Source organism: Triturus cristatus, chromosome 10 (genome assembly GCF_964204655.1).
Source record: "Triturus cristatus chromosome 10, aTriCri1.1, whole genome shotgun sequence".
NCBI classification, from domain to species: Eukaryota; Metazoa; Chordata; class Amphibia; order Caudata; family Salamandridae; genus Triturus; species Triturus cristatus.
In genome coordinates this window covers 186,116,335-186,135,667 of record NC_140593.1, presented here as the reverse complement: position 1 = coordinate 186,135,667, position 19,333 = coordinate 186,116,335, and the positions used below count along the sequence as shown (strand labels likewise).

At 43.1% G+C, this 19,333-nt stretch overlaps 1 protein-coding gene across 2 annotated transcripts in view; it reads right to left on the bottom strand.

Annotated features, from left to right (window-relative positions):
- Positions 1 to 406: 406 nt before the first annotated feature.
- TMEM106B (transmembrane protein 106B) overlaps positions 407 to 19,333 on the bottom strand; it is a 121,586-nt gene continuing 102,659 nt past the window's right edge. For both annotated transcript variants that reach the window (XM_085630783.1, XM_085630782.1), the window contains exons 7-8: positions 3,073 to 3,126; positions 407 to 1,563 (exon numbers count right to left, since the gene is read on the bottom strand). In XM_085630783.1, coding sequence (XP_085486909.1) covers positions 1,425 to 1,563; positions 3,073 to 3,126 — 193 coding nt within the window. In that variant the 3' untranslated portion in view covers positions 407 to 1,424. The remainder of the gene's footprint in view (positions 1,564 to 3,072; positions 3,127 to 19,333) is intronic.

Below are 19,333 nucleotides of genomic sequence, written 5' to 3'. Positions count from 1 at the left end.
CAGCATTTCTGAATGCTGCAGCTAATAGCAATGGGTGGGTTTGCTAAAACTACACAGAGAGATACAACAGGCCATCGCTGATGCTCGACCTCAAAACAGGTGTAGATCCTAAAGTCTGTATTTTCGGGCAGTTCCATGATCTCTTTTCTTTCTTAGATCTACTAGGCCAGACCGCTGCAAAACAGAATAGCAAATATTGATTCGGTTTAGCTTATTTCACAAAACCTCTCATGTTAAACTGCATACATGTTGTTTTTAATGACAATTACCAAAGAAGATACAGGTGTAGGTAGAAAATATCCACATTCCTCTTGTAGGTGTGTTACCTTATAAAATCAGTGGCATACACCCAGGCCAATACCTAGGCACTTAGGGAAGATTTGTATGAAGAATACATGAAAATACATTTCTTAACCATTACAGAAGATAGTTTATTGAACACAAAGCACAACAAACACAAAGTTATTAAGGAATCCTTTTTTAAAAAAAGCATATGAATTACACTATTGCCATCATGGAAAAGGCATAATAAAAACGACGAATTGCGATTGGTAGGTATTTATGTCAATAGCTTCTCTTGAAGCTGCTTTAAGATATATCCGACAGGGACCACAATTCTATTAATGAAGCTCAGTCACTTTCCTGTTCAGGTTTTTCCCTAATTATACCCGACAATTACTCAACTGAACGCACATTAACTGCTACGAAAACCAGTTCAAACGATATCGTTCTGGTGAATGCTTTTAAACCGAATCTATGAGTTAAAAATCAAAGAAAAAACAAAAAATTATATACATGAGATAACAAAAGGGTCAACTTATAGATTTAGGTCTGTACCTTTATAATAAGCATTAATAAATTATTTCCCGCCGTCAGTAAGGACCTATCAGGAACCACGTCACTGATATGATTACTCTGTTAGTACAGAGATGGCGTGTGCACAAGCCAGATTTCTAATTTACAACAAAAATCTACAAATGTTACAAAGATAATACAAATGTTATTGTGATGCATTCAAATATGTCCCTTAATTGTGACACAGAATAAAAAGAGTGTTATCAATGTGTTGCTGGAATTAATGAAGGTAGATTTCATTGTGAGCCATCTGTGGCGCTGGAGGATGCACGTCACAAAGCTGTGCGCTGCAGAGATCTGCATGAATGAATATAATCATTATTTTAGAATTAACTACTGCTTAGTAAAATCATTTCAACATTCATTAGATGGCAATACTGGTAAAACGCCGGCCTCTTAATATTTATGTGCTGGACCCAATTTGCACATTGCTTTCTACATAGCAATCTGGCTTTTATGTTCCACACCCTCCCCTCCCTTCCTCCTCCATGAAATAACCCGTTTATTCAATCCGCATTATTAAATGTCAAAGTGGCAGCAATGAAAAACACAAGATGGGCCCGGTTCTTTTATTGTGGTGGGTGAAGAACAGAGAGCAGCTCTGATTGGCCCAGATGGTAAGTGGTGTTTCCTCCACAGTCCACATACTGGTATCCCTCCTGGGATATCTGCTCCGAGTGGCCAAAATATACCGTTGTCACAGTGACTCTGGAAAAGATAAAAGGACAAATGGATATATTACTGCTTATTTGTCTGCAGTCACGTAGGCCACAAATTGCACCGGTCATGAGCAAACTTTTCACTTCCCCCATTACGAATCCCCCGCCCCCATTTTTTAACACACTCGGTAAATACAGATAGGGGAGTGTGAGGAAGTACTTCCGGATGTAGAGTTTCGCCACTTGCAATGGGGAGTAAGGACACGTTCCCCCACAACTGAGAGGTGCAAAACTCTGAATGTTCTCTATTTTTCTCTCCCAAATTCCGCCAGGTTTTATCTGGTGAAATGTGTGCGGGTGGTAAGTGCGGTATTGCACAAGCTGCCATCCTGATAAATTTGCATCAGAACAGTGAGCAGCTCAGACTGACATACATTACTGTACTAAGTTTACATACTTCACACATCAGATTTTCCAAAACACTCTATGCTTTACCTATCTTGGTGTCTGATATTTAGTCATTGATATGCTACATACACTTTAACTGTAACAGAAAATGTTTCCAATTTTTTTGTGCGGACCAATACTAGCAGATTCAGCTTGCCTTCTGAGCCCGAGTAGAGATGTAGGCAGAGTTCGGATCTCAGCAGTGCGTGGCTGAACTCACCGAGCTATCTTACTGATGATCAAAGCGAATGACGCTAGATGTTTCCAGGTTCCAAGCCTGTAGTAAAAGTGCTATTCAAGTAGCCCAGTTCACCTGAGTGTCAGCGGGGCTGGGCCAGGGTTACTGACATGTCGCAAGTGTTCTGATAGACCACTAGGGCGAGAGGGCAGTCAGTGACAAGCCAGGTGTGGCTTCCGAAAGGGCCAGTGAAGCAGCTTCCTTCACTCCGCTGTACCACAGTTTTGAAAAGATTTTGGAGCAAGGGCAGAATGAGGCCCAATGCAGGATGATGGCTACAAAATGCCGAGGAAAATAGGCTGAAGCCTCACATATTGCAAATGTAATTTATGTAGACTTCAATGAAATGTATATAAAAAAAACAAAATACAAAAGAGATATCATACTGTATTGGCACAGTTTCGTTAATGCGGCTAAATGTTATTTTCCTTATTGGTTGGTATCATGATTAACTTTCTTTCAAAAGTAGAAATAAGTAACTAAGTTGATTCTTTCTTGCATTGACCAAAAGAAATCAGACATTTTCCAATGATGGATAATATCTAGGATTTAATTACAGAAAAATGACTGACGGCTTCTCTTAAAACTAAGGGCCTGATATCAATCACTGGGTGCTGGAAAGTGGAAATATTCAAATAAAGAGAAACACTTTAAATTACAATTTAAGTATTCACATATAATTGATGTGCCATGAACACAAATACAATGAAGATATTGTGTACTTTGAGCACCTTTTAAACTTTACACAATTGGAAACTATGCCACCCTAGCATACACAGCCGAGTACAAAACATGGGATATGAAACTGCCTGGAGCTCAGCAGCTTCTTTATCATCCAGACAATAACACGTGAAAAGAATAATTCATACTCACTGCATCATGACAACCATGTTATGGACCTTTATAGATGGCAAGGTGCAGTACTGACTGAAACGAGAAAATACAAAATGTAAGTGCACATATCTTCACATATAAGGGAACAAAAATTCATTTATAAACATGCAAACTCTTATCATGAGAAATCATTAAAATGGGCTCGTTTCTTTTTTTATTGAATAGTTTTTCCATCAAGCAAACCGCAGATCAAACAAACTTTCTCTGCTACCCTAAAAATATGCAGCTCACCATCCTTTAGTTCCCCATCTTCACAAGTGGATCACATCATCCTATATTCAGTTTTGTGCAAGTGAATCAACCTATATATCAATATTGTACAATCATGTTCATTTCCTACTCAAGAAGGGCATTATTCTTCTGCTGTTCCTCATCAGGTATGTAATCCATACTACCATGTTCCAGCTTAATTGTCACTAAGTCCCATTCCAAGGTGTCCCTTGAACCTCCTGCCCGATACTGGAGTCTCTTATGGATGCCACTCTCTCCCGTTTGCTATTTAATCATCTCCAGTAATGACGGGGTTCTGTGTTTGATCCATCGTTCTGCAATATATTTTTAGGCCACTCCAAAGCATAGATGAACTATTTTTGCATACATTTCCATTTTCTTGTCCTTTTTAACCATTTCTAATATACACGAAGGAACATCCAGAGGTACAGCAATAGCAGTTAATTAGCACAACCTTTCCAATACGGTCTCCCAGAAGTTTGCAGTTTCTGCAGATTCCCACCACATGTATATAACACTACCTAAAGCCACTCTACATTTAGGGAAAGCAGCTGTATTTCCAGTCTTCATTCTTTGCAATTGCCGTGGTGTAAAATATGATCTGTCTATACATTTTTAACTGACTTCTTCAACCTGGCAACTTGTGTCACAGCCCAGCAGTTTTAATAAAACACTGCTTCCGTACCAGTTCCTCCCACCTGTCCCTGCGCCAGAGTTCATTGATTAGGGGTGGGCGGTATTTGCGAAAGTGACTTTCTCAAATTATTGCGAAAATGTTACAAATCTCCGCAAACATGCGGAAATATCGCGAAGATGCGGAATTTTTTTTCCCGCCCGTTGGCGGTATTTTCTGCATGGTTGCAGCTCGCCAACTTACCCATGCGGTTGCTTGCGGGCGCGGACATCTTGTTTTCACTCTTCTCGCGGTGCATGATCACGAGAAGAAAGACGTGATCGCGCGACCAATGACATTACTGCGGGCGCGAACTATCGCGAGACAGCGCAAATGGCTACCAACAATCCAACATCTTGTGGAGAACGCGACCGATCGGGAAAACTTGTCGGCGAACGCGGGGATTCAGGTAAGGCGATCGCGCGCACGCGAGAATGTATTATTTTACAGCGCGAGCAAGAACCAAATTATCGCTAAGCTGCGGAATGTGGAAATTTTGACATTTTCGCGCTCTCCGCAGAACGCGAAAATGTCAAATTATCGCAATTTCCGCGAGCGGAACGGAAATTTAGCCCAGGCCTATCATTGATGCGGTCCAGTTTTTAGTCTTCTCACGGAATCAACATTGAATACAGCCTCGATATCAATTTTCCGCCCTCTGTAAAACTTGGCAACACCTGATTAAATTTATGAATAGCTGGTTGCTATTCCTGCATACATCAGAAAATGTGTGTGCCCAATTTCTCACAGAAAGCGGTGAAGCCCAACAGTATGCCCTCTTCGCACAAATCTTTTAAGCCCTGGGGCTTCCCTTCAACCTCTTCCCCCTTCATAAACTCCGGGCTGTAGGAGCAAGCCATTGTGTGCTATGGTATTAACCGCGGTACAAAAGGGGGTGGTGATGGACGGAGCATCAGAACCAATCAAACACTCACACCCAGTCAACAGATCTGGGTTTGATCCATCACCGTTCTTTAGCCCACAATGCCACCCCAGTTCAGACATGGCCATATGCAAATCAGTCTGACCCTGTGCCTCATGGGAACAGTCCAGCCCGAACTGCCAAGCCATGCCTTCCCTGGACCGGAAACAAACTTCCTAGGACCGGTTTCTGGCATTTCAACCGTCTTCAGCCAGGCTTGCTTGAATCCAGTGGCAAAGTCCCTTGCTCACCTTGCCACTGGATTCAAGCAAGCCTGGCTGAAGACGGCTGACATGCCAGAAACCGGTCCTAGGAAGCTTGTTTCGGGTCCAGGGAAGGCATGGCTTGGCAGTTCTCGCTGGACTGTTCCCAAGAGGCACAGGGTCAGACTGATTTGCATATGGCCATGTCTGAACTGGGGTGGCAGAGTGGGCTAAAGAACGGTGATGGATCAAATCCAGATCTGTCGACTGGGTGTGAGTTTTTGACTGGTTCTGATGCTCCGTCCATCACCACCCCCTTTTGTACCGCTTTGTTCGCCATAAGTTGGCAGGGTATGCTCAGACGTGAGTCCCTTGCTCAATTTGCCACTGGATTCAAGCAAGCCTGGCTGAAGACGGCTGAAATGCCAGAAACAGGTCCTAGGAAGCTTGTTTTCGGTCCAGGGAAGGCATGGCTTGGCAGTTCGCGCTGGACTGTTCCCATGAGGCACAGGGTCAGACTGATTTGCATATGGTCATGTCTGAACTGGGGTGGCAGAGTGGGCTAAAGAACGGTGATGGATCAAACCCAGATCTGTTGACTGGGTGTGAGTGTTTGATTGGTTCTGATGCTCCGTCCATCACCACCCCCTTTTGTACCGCTTTGTTCGCCATAAATTGGCAGGGTATGCTCAGACGTGAGTCCCTTGCTCACTTTGCCACTTGATTCAAGCAAGCCTGGCTGAAGACGGCTGAAATGCCAGAAACCAGTCCTAGGAAGCTTGTTTCCGGTCCAGGGAAGGCATGGCTTGGCAGTTCGGGCTCGACTGTTCCCATGAGGCACAGGGTCAGACTGATTTGCATATGGCCATGTCTGAACTGGGGTGGCAGAGTGGGCTAAAGAACGGTGATGGATCAAACCCAGATCTGTTAACTGGGTGTGAGTGTTTGATTGGTTCTGATGCTCCGTCCATCACCACCCCCTTTTGTACCGCTATGGTATTAACCGCAGCATATATACATATTTATGTCCTTCTGACTTTCCTACTGTATTCCATCCTGCTATTGACTGTTTGCAGGTGCGTGGGCATCCATTTGAGTACGCTCTGTGACACCATGACGACTGCCATTAATTCCACTAGTTTTATGAGAATGTGAAGGGTATCACAAACTGGGCCATGTTATGCTCCCTCCAAGCAATCACATGCTGCATCTGTGTAACTTGATAATAGGTCCTGAACTTTGGAGCAGTCATACCTCCTACTCACGGTAACTTGAGGGCGAGACCATGACAAATTTAAAAAGAAATCATGCCCTTTCCTTTACCAGTCTATGGCATAATACTCTATTCAGAGTGAACAATTAAGGCAGCTTCATTTTACTTTAACTGTTCAAGGGACAAGATCTTTCGCATTTAACAGGGGTTTTCTGTGAATTTTGGCCTATCGGCTATGGACAGTTGCTTCGGAGATCGATTTTCATTTTTAGAAAAGAAACAGAAAAGAAGAGCTGCTGATACAAAGATCACACAAAATACAATTAAGGACTAAGGGACACTTATTGGCTAGAGTGATAATGTGTCTCGAATATTCCAGGACAGTCCAGGTTTTCTGCCATCCTTTTCCCAGTAAGTTTCAGTAAATTTAGCACATTTTGCGGATTTCAGAGAGGGTCTTCAGAACACAGAAGGAGGCAAGTTTTTATTAGTTCCATCAGACGCCATGCGTAATGACATCACTGTGTCAGTCAAGAAGAGGGATCTGTGATGAGCAAAGTGAGTGTCAGGTTCTGAAAAGGATGATGCTCGTGTTCAACATGGTACCCTGACCAATGGCAACTAAATGGAGATCCAAAATTCAGCAATTTGTGCAAGCTACTTAACAAATCACTAGATATGAATGAGCAGCATCTGCACACTGGTGTTAAGAGTTACATTTTTGTCTTTACTGAGCTATTCCCCATTAACAAAATGAAAAAAAAGGAGTTAAAAATAGAAAACATTGACTCTTTATGCCTTACTGACTGGAAAATGTAGAAATGTATTGGATAGTCTATAATTTCAACTTGACAAAGTGTCCTGTTTAGGCCTCCCCCAAGAAATAACATCACCAATGTGTCAATAGTGACGTTATAGTATCCTCCTAAAGACCCAATACAAAGCCTTGACGAATCTGGCCAGCATTTTTCTTCTTTCACAACACTTCGGACTGAACACAATATATATTTCGACTGCAGGGCAGCTAGCGGCGTCTGCAAATGAGCCCAGATCACTCTCACACACAGCTAGTGTTGGTCCTCCACACAGGAAAACATTATTACATGGCACCAATAGAAATTTATGTATATAGGTTTAAGTCACATAGATGATGTTCTTGTAGTGAAGGTCTTCGGTCAAACTCTGATCATTTAATTTCTATGGCAGAGCAAATTGAAGGGCTGATCGCTAGTGCTTTAGAACTGGCGTATTAGTATTAAATCCATTCAACAAATTTTTATTTAGATACGGTTCTCTGAACTTGAGGCGTTCTAGTCCTTGTAGCTCTCGTCCTTTATCCAAATGTATGGAAGCCCCTTTAAAAAGAAGCAATGTCTCGCCTATGCGACAGCGATTGGCTCTGTCAATGACTTTTAGTTATGCTGATTAGCAGCATGACTGAAAGCTAGGGGTAAAAAAACGCAATGCGGTGGCCGACACTGGCAGGGCTAGCAGCACAATGCAGGAGGGATGGGGCAAGCTAAACAACAGATTGGGGGAAGGGGAGCAAAATAGAAAAGACAGAAAAATGGGATTAAAAGTGTTCTGTTAGGACTCTTAACATTACTAAAACCGTTAACAAATTTAACAGAGTGACCAAGCAATCAGGATTTGCTGGGGCAAGCCCCATTTGTCATCATTTGTCCTGGCAGATTTGAGTAAATTCATAAGTTGGTGAAATGTTCCAGTTATTGGTTTTTAATCACTGGTCACCCGATATGGAATGTACCTGATGTTACAAAGCCCTGCATGCAATAAACAGGCGCTTCTGACACTTCTTAAAGCTCTCTTTCAGACATTAACGCAGCAGAACTTCAACCCGAGGGGTTAAGAGGCCGTGCATAAGTTTAAAACAAAAATACAGTTTGTGGAAAGAAAACAAATCGAGCAGGCTTGCCTACGTTAAAACACTTCCAAAGGGCTTTCAAAAATACACCAAACACCGAAACATGCGTTAACCAGGTTGAGGCGGCGCGCTTACAACAACAAGTCCTTTACTGTTACGCTTCCTTCGTGAACAGGGCAGAGAAGCGATAAAAAGTGACCCAACATGTAAAGTAGGCGGCAGGAAACGAAACAATGGCGTCCGGTCATTTCCCAACAAAGAACACATCAAATATCCCTGTTGCTTCAGATCATTTCACTCCTGAGCTCACAAACCAATTTAGAGCCTCGCGGTAACAAATGAAGAATCCAAGTGCAGCAACGCCAGAGCAGCCAAAGTGCAGCACGCGGCTGCAGAAAACAAGAGCAGATAATCGCACGAACGAATACAACTAAATCCCGGGGCGAGGTGTCGTGCACGCTGCCCTCACACAATGCCACCACAGGAGGTCAATGTCCAGGCTTGACCCTGCCATCTTTCCTGTGAGGCCGAAACGCGAAGCCAGATCAAAGAAGCAGGGAACGGCACCATGCACGTCTGAACACCAAGGCCCAAAAAAATCCACTGCCCGGGTTTAAACCTGCAAAACATACCTCAACCCTAGTGTTGTTTGACTTGCCTCTGCTAGTTACAAGTTTATCAGTCGGCCAACATCTGTGGCAGGGAACATTTCTACTAGCAGAGACTTCAAACTGGAATGAATTATATAATGGGCAGTGCACTCTGCCAGGGATGACCAGAGCAACTGCTAGTTGGGAAAAATCACCAAATACATAATGAGAGACCAACCCACTAAATAACTTACTTTTTCAGTCAGACGTACATGTGAATAAGTGCACTGTTACCAAACAAAGTCCTAAAGGCAGCACAAATGTCCATAAAGCTAAGGGGGTAAAACAAGTATTTTGTACCGTAATACAAATGTTAATCAGCATTTCCAATGCAAAAGGTCTCACATTTGTGAGTGTTTGAGCTATTGGCATTGTAAATGAATGAATGTATGATTTATCTAGCATTCTGTCCATCATTTGTTTGAGTTGTAAATGATAATGCCTTTTATTTATGTGTTTACGAAACATGCAAGCGGTGTTTACGCAACACATAAATAAAAGGCATCGTCATTTACAATGCCAATAACTCAACCTGTTGCAAATGCGAGACCTTGGTGGCACCCGCGCTTTAGCTTCCAACATTGTAAGCTAAAGCCCAGGTGCCGCGATAGCTTAAAAAGTAAAGAAATAAAAAATAACTTTTTTTCTATTTCTTTTTTTTTGAACCAATTGTGACACCCATGCTTTAGCTTAAGATGTTGAAAGCCAAAGCGCGGGTGCCGAGATTGTAACAAAAGTAAACAAATAGAAAAACAAAAAACTGCGGGTGCACGCTTTCCCACCCATATTTATTTACTTTTGTTACAATGGAGGCACCCGCGCTTTAGCTTTAAGCATCTCAAGCTAAAGCGCGGGTGCTGCGATGGCTTCAAAAGTAAACTATTTGTTTACTTTTAAAGCAATCGCGGCACCCGCTCTTTAGCTTAAGATGCTTAAAGCCAAAGCACCGAGGCTGCCATTGTAAAAAAAAATTGAATAAACAGAAAAAGAAAGGCATGGGGCCACGTTCGGCTAGCACATAACAAAAGCAAAGTGTGGCCGACATTATTCTTTGCAAGGCGTGCTGTGCTGGATACATGAAAAAAAAATAATAAGCGACGTGGGCGAGTGTATCCTGACTGCAACAGCAGGGGACAATGCTATTTAAGAAAACAGCGTTCAGAGGGTGTAATTAAAGCCTACCAAGTAACAACACATTTTACAGGTGTGTCCTCATGGGAGGTTACAAGAAGAGAAAAGGTGGCACTTCGAAGGAACTCCTAAGCCTATTGACCAATGACAAGCCACCATTTACAAAGGACAGGAACAGGAGCCAATTAAAGAAGGACTGAAAGTGGGCAGAGTTTCATGCCCTTATCCTGAATACAGCATGTCTCAAAGTGACAGCGCAAGCGCTGCCTAGTCAAGACCTAAAAAGGAGTTATTGATGTGCAGAATTTCATTTACTGGAATACAATTCAAGTGATCCACACATAAGCATTCTTTCATCTACGTGAAAGATGTGGTTCATAATTTGCGCACAATAGCATTATAGACCTCTGCCAAGGTTCTTAACCCCTTCAGCGCTGGGCGAATTCCGCCGCGGTGCTGAAGGGTTCGAGCGCGGGCGGGCTCATGACGGAACGGTTCCGTCATGAGCACAGCTCAACCGTGGCTCATGACGGAACCGTTCCGTCATGAGCATGGAAGGGGTTAAAGGCCCTGAACCACTGGCGAGGGTGTATAAAGAGGTTGAGTGCCTTTAACAATGGATATAGTCTTGATGCATAAGGGCTATAATGCTATTAGAACATTCCCTCCGCGGAGGATAGAATATTCTAAAATAAAAAGCGAGCAACAGTAAGCAAGCAATGGAATCCTGGAGCAGAATTTATGTACCAGTCATTATTTGCCCAAAGCAACTACTATTCTCCGATGGAGCAATCAACATCCCAATGATCTACTCGGTTATTTTATGCACATTGATGAGAAATCTACCTCTAGACAAATGAAGTGAACAATTATGTTGTTTGCCATTATCGAATTGGGTTTATAAGATCTTTACAAACTTTACTCAGCAAATACATATTAATTTCTTAGGGCCTGATGTATAAAGCTGTTCTTTGGTCACAAAGCCTTCAGTTTACAAAAAGACACGGTTTTCAACTGAAGTACAAATTTGTACAATGTACAAAACTATTTTTGTGAGTCTGGGTGGTCTTTTTAACTTGTAAAAAGGCTTTGTTTGACTGACTGAATTGCAAATACACATAGTATGGAGGTGCTGTCCTTGTCCTATTGGACAGTCACAATGGTGTTGTATGCATCAACGTGCTTGCACACAATGATCAGTTACTGCCACCGAGTTGGGGTGGTAGGTGATTCACTAAGGGGAAGCTGCCCCTGGAGGACTTTTTCCTCTTTGGGACTAGCATCTCGTGGCCTCAGCTGGAACAGACAATGGTACAAAGCACCACTGCAAGGTCCCCCACGTATTTCCTTCAATGGGAATTTTTTTAATTAAAAAAGCACACCGTGTCCCTTAAGTAACACAGGCTGCTCTGAACAACAATTTTCACGCTGAAGTAAAGCAAATGCAATGATGGAGGTTTGTGGTCTCTTTCAGGCATTCACAGGGGGTGACAAAATGCATCATAGCTGTTTATTATTCAAGAACTTTTATGGTCTCAAATTAATAATTTTTCCAAAATATTAAGCAAGTTACAATCAGTGTGCGTAAATTGCATAGACTGGTTCGACATGTTCAATGATCCCTCAGTCCCTAGTGTCCTGTTCTGTAAAAGTTGTTAGGGCCAACTGACCGCCACCTATGGTGGATTATATATTTTAAACGTTTATACAGGACATCGCTTACCTTGCAGTTGTTCGGGGGAGTATAATTTACTCTTCTGACTAGGCGCCCCCCTCGCCTAGGGGAGGGGCGCCCTTAGTCACGCCATGAAAACCGAGCTGCAGTGGCAGAGGCTGGTTTGGGTGATCCGATTTCACGATGACGTGCGAGTACACGTTTGGAAATTGAAACCTATCTAGTTGTTGGTATATAAGGCAGCGTCCCTGGGGTCTCCTCCTCTTTGTCTCCTTGGACCCAGGGAAGCCGCAGGAACGTCGGAAACCGCCCACCCACCCGGAAGGAGAGCAAGGCGGAGCGCTGGCAGTTAACACCAAAGGAGGCATGGGCAGCAATGGAGGTTCAGCAACTGGATGGACCCCAAGAGGGGGTATGATGGAACTGTGTAGTGGATAGGCGGGGAGGGGACTGAACTACTGGTGGTCCTGGACTCTACTGCCAAGGGTAGGCACGGGGATGGGGCTGACCTGCCGGTGGTCCTGTCTCTACCGCCCTATCCCGCAACGTATGGACCGTGTGGACTCTTTGGGAGGCTGCCTGTGTTCAGGTACCTCGGTGGGCCAGTGCGCTATGCGGTGCCCAATATTTCAAGCAATTCAATGTTTGCTGTAGCACGTTGGGGCCTACCGGCACAATGTGCGCAGCGGAGTGGTTCGACCGAGTCGGCCAAAGAATTTAAGTACATGTGTATGGCTAAGCTAAAATCAATTATAATGTTATGCCTAATTTCCATACTGCCTTTGTCATGTGGCAATATTTTCTGTAGCGCGATGGGGCCTGCCGGCACAATGTGCGCAACTGAGTGTGTAGGCCGAGTCGGCCAACAAATTTGTTTACAGGCATATGGAGAAGCTGAAATCAATTATAAAGTTATGCCTAATTTCCTTACTGCCTTTGACATGTGGATGTTGCAAAAGTCTGTTGCTGTGGATCCTGATATATATCCAAGTAGTACTTTACTCCTGTAATGGTTGTGTAGATTTATATGATTTGATGTGAATAAAAGTCTACGCCTTGGACAACATAACCGATGTTTGGATATTCTTGGGCCCAGAGGGCGCTGAGGGGTGTCGGAAGTGAGGGTGAGTGAGTGTTTCATTGTGCGCGTACTATACATTGTCACTTAAAATGTTTCGCAGAGGTCCCAAAATGTTCAAACTGGCAATTTGTACGATCATGTTGAACAGTAGTGTGGTGATGTTTGTTAAGAAATACATTATATATATTATATACATTATATACATTATTATATTTGCTGGATAAAAAAATAGCATGCATAAATCCAGGACTTCTGCTCTACAAGGTAGGATGCGGTAGTTGGGAAAGAGTTTCCAACCGCTCAATGCTAGCGCATCCATTTTTCATAAGAGAGAGTGCAGACACATTGCTCAGAAAAAGGCTGGTCTGGTAAACAAGCATTGAAAATGCAATAGGCCTCTCCCTCGTTTAAGTTAAAGCAATTCTGTTTGTAATTAGGTGGCTTTTTAGCTTTGCTTTTATTAATGTTTTTCAAACTTTCATGTACATAACATGCATATATATGTATATGTATGCATGCATTTATATTTAAATAGATATGCAGATGTATATATATATATATATACACATACATATACATGCATATATATATATATATGCACATATATATATATATATATATATATATGTGTGTGCATATGTGTGCGCGTAGAGAGGTAGAGGTAGAGAGAAGTAGAGGTAGGAGGTAGGTAGAGAGTAGAGAGAGAGTAGTAGAGAGAGTAGTAGAGAGAGTAGCAGAGAGTGAGTAGCAGAGAGTGAGTAGCAGAGAGTGAGTAGCAGAGAGTGAGTAGCAGAGAGTGAGTAGCAGAGAGTAGTAGAGAGTGAGTAGTAGAGAGTGAGTAGTAGAGAGAGTCGTGAGTGAGTAGTAGAGAGTACAGAGTAGTAGAGAGTGAGTAGGAGCGAGTAATAAAGAGTATTAGCGAGTGAGTAGTAGAGAGTGAGTAGTAGAGAGTGTAGTAGAGTGAGTAGTAGAGTGAATAGTAGAGAGTAGTAGAGAGTGAGTAGAGTGAGTAGTAGAGAGTAGTAGTGAATGAGTAGTAGAGTGAGTAGTAGAAAGTGAGCAGTAGAGAGAATAGTAGAGAGTAGCAGAGAGTGAGCAGTGGGGTAGCAGAGAGTGAGTAGTAGAGAGTAGTAGACAGTAGTAGTAGAGGGAGTAGTAGAGGGAGTAGTAGAGGGAGTAGTAGAGAGGAGTAGAGAGGAGTAGAGAGGAGTAGAGAGGAGTAGAGAGGAGTAGTAGAGAGGAGAAGTAGATAGTGAGTAGTAGATAGTGAGTAGTAGATAGTAGTAGAGAGAGTTGTAGAGAGAGAGTAGTAGAGAGAGAGTAGTGGAGAGAGAGTAGTGGAGAGAGAGTAGTGGAGAGAGAGTAGTGGAGAGAGAGTAGTGGAGAGAGAGTAGTGGAGAGAGAGTAGTAGTGAATGAGTAGTAGTTAGTGAGTTAGTAGTGAGTGAGTAGAGAGAGAGTAGTAGAGAGTAGGTAGTGGAGAGTAGTAGAGAGAAGTAGTAGAGAGTGAGTAGTAGAGAGTGAGTAGTAGCGAGTGAGTGGTAGCGAGGGAGTAGTAGCGAGGTAGTAGCGAGGGAGTAGTAGCTAGGGAGTAGTAGCTAGGGAGTAGTAGCTAGGGAGAAGTAGCTAGGGAGAAGTAGCTAGGGAGTAGTAGCTAGGGAGAAGTAGAGCGTGAGTAGTAGAGAGTGAGTAGTAGAGAGTGAGTAGTAGAGAGAGTAGTAGTAGAGAGTAGTAGTAGAGAGTAGTATTAGAGTAGTAGAGAGTGAGTAGGAGAGAGTGAGTAGGAGAGAGTAGCAGAGAGAGTAGCAGAGAGAGCAGTAGTGGAGAGTGAGTAGTGGAGAGTGAGTAGTGGAGAGTGAGTAGTGGAGAGTGAGTAGTGGAGAGTGAGTAGTGGAGAGTGAGTAGTGGAGAGTGAGTAGTGGAGAGTGAGTAGTAGAGAGCAGCAGAGAGCAGTAGAGAGTGAGTAATAGAGAGTAGTAGAGAGAGCAGTAGAGAGTGAGTAGAAGAGAGAGCAGTAGAGAGTGAGTAGTAGAGGGCAGTAGAGAGAATAGTAGAGAGAGAGTGAGGAGTAGATAATAGAGTGAGTAGTAGAGAGTAGTAGAGAGCAGTACAGAGAGTAGTAGAGAGTTAGTAGTAGAGAGTGAGTAGTAGAGAGAGGTAGAGCAGTAGATAGAGAAAGACAGGCTCTGAAGATGAAACCACGCCTGTCTCCGAGGGACATCTGTGTCACTGCAACCGCCTAAACTTCTTTCAGCCCAGATCAAAACCATACAGGGTTCAAGAAAGTCCTGAGGAAAAAACTTCCAAAAAGTGGCCACTATTGTGTTTTACGCAGGGAGCCTCAATCAAGGAATATCAAACAATCAACTACTCCACTGGTCGGAATGGAAGTGATTTTCCATTTTCAACGTTCGAAAAGAACCAGCAGTAGACAGGAATCGTTTAAAACGTGAACAGGTAACTAATACTGGCCATCAGGCGGACTCTTTGGAGGCCCCTATAATTTTGTTTCTTCTTTTCAACTACAGGCAACCTAATTTGCAGTGGTGTGAGCTCATCACAAGATTCACAAACCTGCAGCATAACAGTGAACATATTGGCCCTCTGAAAAGAGGTTGCTTGTAGTTAAGGAACCGTTACTACATGTGGCAACTTATACCTGTGCAACTGCCCGAAATCTGTATCTGAAAGGAAATTGGGGGGGGGGGGGGTTGCTTTTTCAAAAGTAGCACAGCATTTTTGATCTCCTGCATTTGCCAAGGTCTAGTAAGTGCATTGGGGTAATTATGGTCGTACTATACAAGGCTGCTTTGCGAGAACAGTGTTAGTTTACGAAACCGCGCTTAATACGGTAACTTTACCTGAATATAGTAATAACAGGCAACAAACTCCTAAAGGGTGCAGTTTATAGTGAAACCGGTTATCAGGAAAAACAAAATGACGGTCTAACACGCAGTTAGTACAAACTTTCCAGCTTAAGACACCATTGCACTTTCCACGAAACAAGGAATACATTGTAGGACAGCGTCAAGTCAACCCCAGGTGGTTACCGTAAATTATAGTAGCGAGGCATCCACAGCCACCCGCAGTCATGCAGGTCGAACTGACACAGGCGATGTCTAAGGCGGGGAGCAACACCAGACGCAATCCGACGCCATCCTTAGCTATCAGAGCATGACTCAAGAACAACTGCAGGCCCAGAATGAGCTGCAAAATCCCGGGAACACTCTCCCAGTGTTATTAGAGGGCACATTAAAACAAGTGCGGCCGAGGCGGGCCGCGATGTGAAAATGACAAAGAGCACGGTGTCCCTGAAGCGGGCACTGCGCTCCGAAACAAAGCAATAAAATAAAAGTAAATAAACGGAGCGCGGTGTCCCTAAAGCGGGCACCGTGCTCCGAATCAAAGCAATGTGAAAATTACAAACAGCGGGGGGTCCCTGAAGCAGGCACCACGCTCCGAAACAAAGCAATAAAAACAAGCATTGAAAATGCAATAGGTCTCGCCCTCGTTTAAGTTAAAGCAATTCTATTTGTAATTAGGTGGCTTTTTAGCTTTGCTTTTATTAGTGTTTTTCAAACTTTCATGTACATAACATGCATATGTATATGAATGCATTTATATTTGTATTTATATAGATATGCAGATGTATATATATGTTTATATATGTATGTATGTATGTATTACCTACTGGCGGTCGCCAGTACGTAGTTATAGTTAGGACCATGTTTCCATAGGAAGAGCATTTTTTGATTTGCTTATGACTTTGGCGTCGTTTGATGAATCTTCATGAAATTTTCCAAACTAATTCTTTGTTCATATCAGCTCATATGTTGAAAGTTTGGGGGTGATTCGTCAAGGGTGAGGCCAAGAAATAAAGGGGGGTCTCAAAACGTGTTTTCTCCATGCAATTTCCATAAGAAATTTTAGACAAGGCTACAGTTCGAACGGGTGAATAGAATTATCCCAAATTTAGCAGGGCGAAGGGTCTTGGTCTAGAAAGTATGCTTTTGTTTATTTGGTGTGAATCCGTTCAGTAGTTTTGGAGAAATATCGAAACTTACTGTTATCGATATTTGGGAATTCTGCCATCTGATTTGTTGAGGGGTTACGAGCACGAGCTTGCTGCTTATTGGCTGCAAACGGTTGCAACTAGAAAGTGTTGGCAGCCATTTTGTGATTCCGTTGAAGCGAGTAAGGGGGGAAAAGGGTGAAAAAGTAAGAAAGAGTAGGGTAGGAGCGCTGTGAGCTCTGTGGGGTGGTTAGGGTGTGCTATACAGGGAGTGTGAAGCGTATTCATCCTTACCGGTGTGCAAGTGCTGTTTTGCCCAGAGTGGGATGGTGCTGAGGTGAGGTGCCGGTATACTCGGGGATGAAACTGCGAGCGGATTGCTGTAAACTGATGTGCCCTGGGCGCTGTAGCATACTGGCCGCTGTAGCATAGCTTTGCAAGTGGTGTTAGAATGCGTTTAGACTATAGCGCTGTGAGCTCTGTGGGGTGGTTAGGGAGTGCTATACAGGGAGTGTGAAGCGAAGTATTCACCCCTACCGGTGTGAAAGTGCTGTTTTGCCCAGAGTGAGATGGTGCTGAGGTGAGGTGCCGGTACACTCTGGGATGAAACCGTGAGCTGATTGCTGTAAACTGATCTACTCTGGGCGCTGTAGCATACTGGCCGCTGTATCATAGCTGTGCAAGTGGTGTTAGTATGGGTTTAGACTCTAGCGGGAGGGGGAAGCAAACTACTCACCCGTACCAGTCTGAAGACCCAAATCGAGTGTTTTAGCAAGCAGGAATAAAGGAATAATTGTGAAGAATATAATGAAGAATGTTGCAATACCACAGAAGACAAATGGTGAAATCAGGTGTGTTTAAGGAAGTGGCTGTGTGTAATAAAGCGATGGAGTCTGCAAGTTATATAAAAAGTGTCTTTATTTAAGTGCCATAAATGGACCCACTTGTGCAAGAGCTAAGACAACCAGCTGAGGCACACTCCAACCGCTTCTGCTGTATTCAAACCTAAGCTCCTGCATTAGTAAATTCCACATTACATGTTACAGTTCCATGTGACAAACAATACCTATTAGTCATGAATGACTGTAAATTGTATAATGAAAATAAAGGTAGGATACGATTACCACACTGTGCCAACCAGTTCCTACACAATGCCGTGTTTTTTCATATTGATCGCCAGCTCGTGAGCAGAGGCTGAGGATGTGCTAATTTGTGTGAAAGGGCTTTGTGGATAACAGGCAGGCAGAGAGACGTGTGCACAAAGAATAGACATGGTTTCAAAATGGATGACGGGTTTAGCGTATTTGCATAGGCCATATATCACCCATCCCTGGTTAGTCTGGAGACGTAAGAGGCAATAATGAAAATAGAGTTCAAATGCCTAAGCATACTTAGAAAGTTATTATATGAAAATAGTTCAATTGAAGTGTATTAAAAAAATGTATAAGAAAAAGTAAAAAAAGTTGGAAAAAATCAATCCAAGAATAAAGTGAATTTTGTTTTAGAAGTCTTGGAGATTGCAGTCCGAAGTTCTTCAGCGGCTTGAGATGTGTAATGTTCCAAGAGGCGATTGTTGCCATTGTGTGAGAAAAGCGAAGTGATCCAATTCATATCCTTGAAGGGACAGTAATGTTCTTTGAATGTTAGAGCAGCAATTTGAATTGGCAGGCAATCTGCGATGTTGTCAAAGGTCGCACGTTGCAGGAGATCTTTTGCGGCTGCGCAGAAATCCCATTCCGCCAGGATACCTTTTTGCGTTGCATCAGCCATTGCTCCACTGCCCGAACAATCAAGTTCAAGGTTTTCAAGATACTCCATTACCTGCTGGATATCGGGAGCGTTTGCTGGGATGTTGGCAAGGCATAAATCCATTCTCTAGTCGAATGTGCAAGTTTTGCAATAAAAAGATGGCTGCACGCAGATTGCATATGTGTAAATAAATGTCAGGTTGTAGCTGGCTCCAATAATAGATAGAGACAGGCAGTCGAAAAGTTGTACCATTTTTTCACGGTATTGATGTAGCTTCGCGTAGAGGCGTATTCTGTCGGACATGATTGTTACCACAGGGAGTGCAGCCATTTTTTACAAGCAAAAAAAGTAGTAGGATGGCCGCAAACAGAGCGAGAATTATGGGCACTGTTCCTGTTATTCCAGAGATGATCGAATGAATGAAGTCTGGTATTATACCAAAAAGTGTTTGAAAGCCTGTGACAAGGATAGAGTGTTAAAAAAAGTGTGCCAGATCTTAAATGTCAGATGTGTTGAAAATTGTGTAACAATTCACAAAGTGTAATGGGAGGTTCGTATTTAAAAGGGAGTGTATTTTACTTGAAGTTCGTGCTATCTGCACGATAAATTACTTTTGGAGAAGTGAGGGACACTTCTGTTTGAAACAAAAGCACTTTCAGTTTGCTCCGTTTAATAAAATCTGTTTTCAAAGTAGGTATTGAAGGCCAAGTTGAGCTTTGGGAGTTACTTTTTGTGGGTGGGAATAGAGATTGCCACAGAAAGTTACCCGGTTTGAAACAGTAAGGACATACGGTATGCCAGCTCACATTCCGTAGC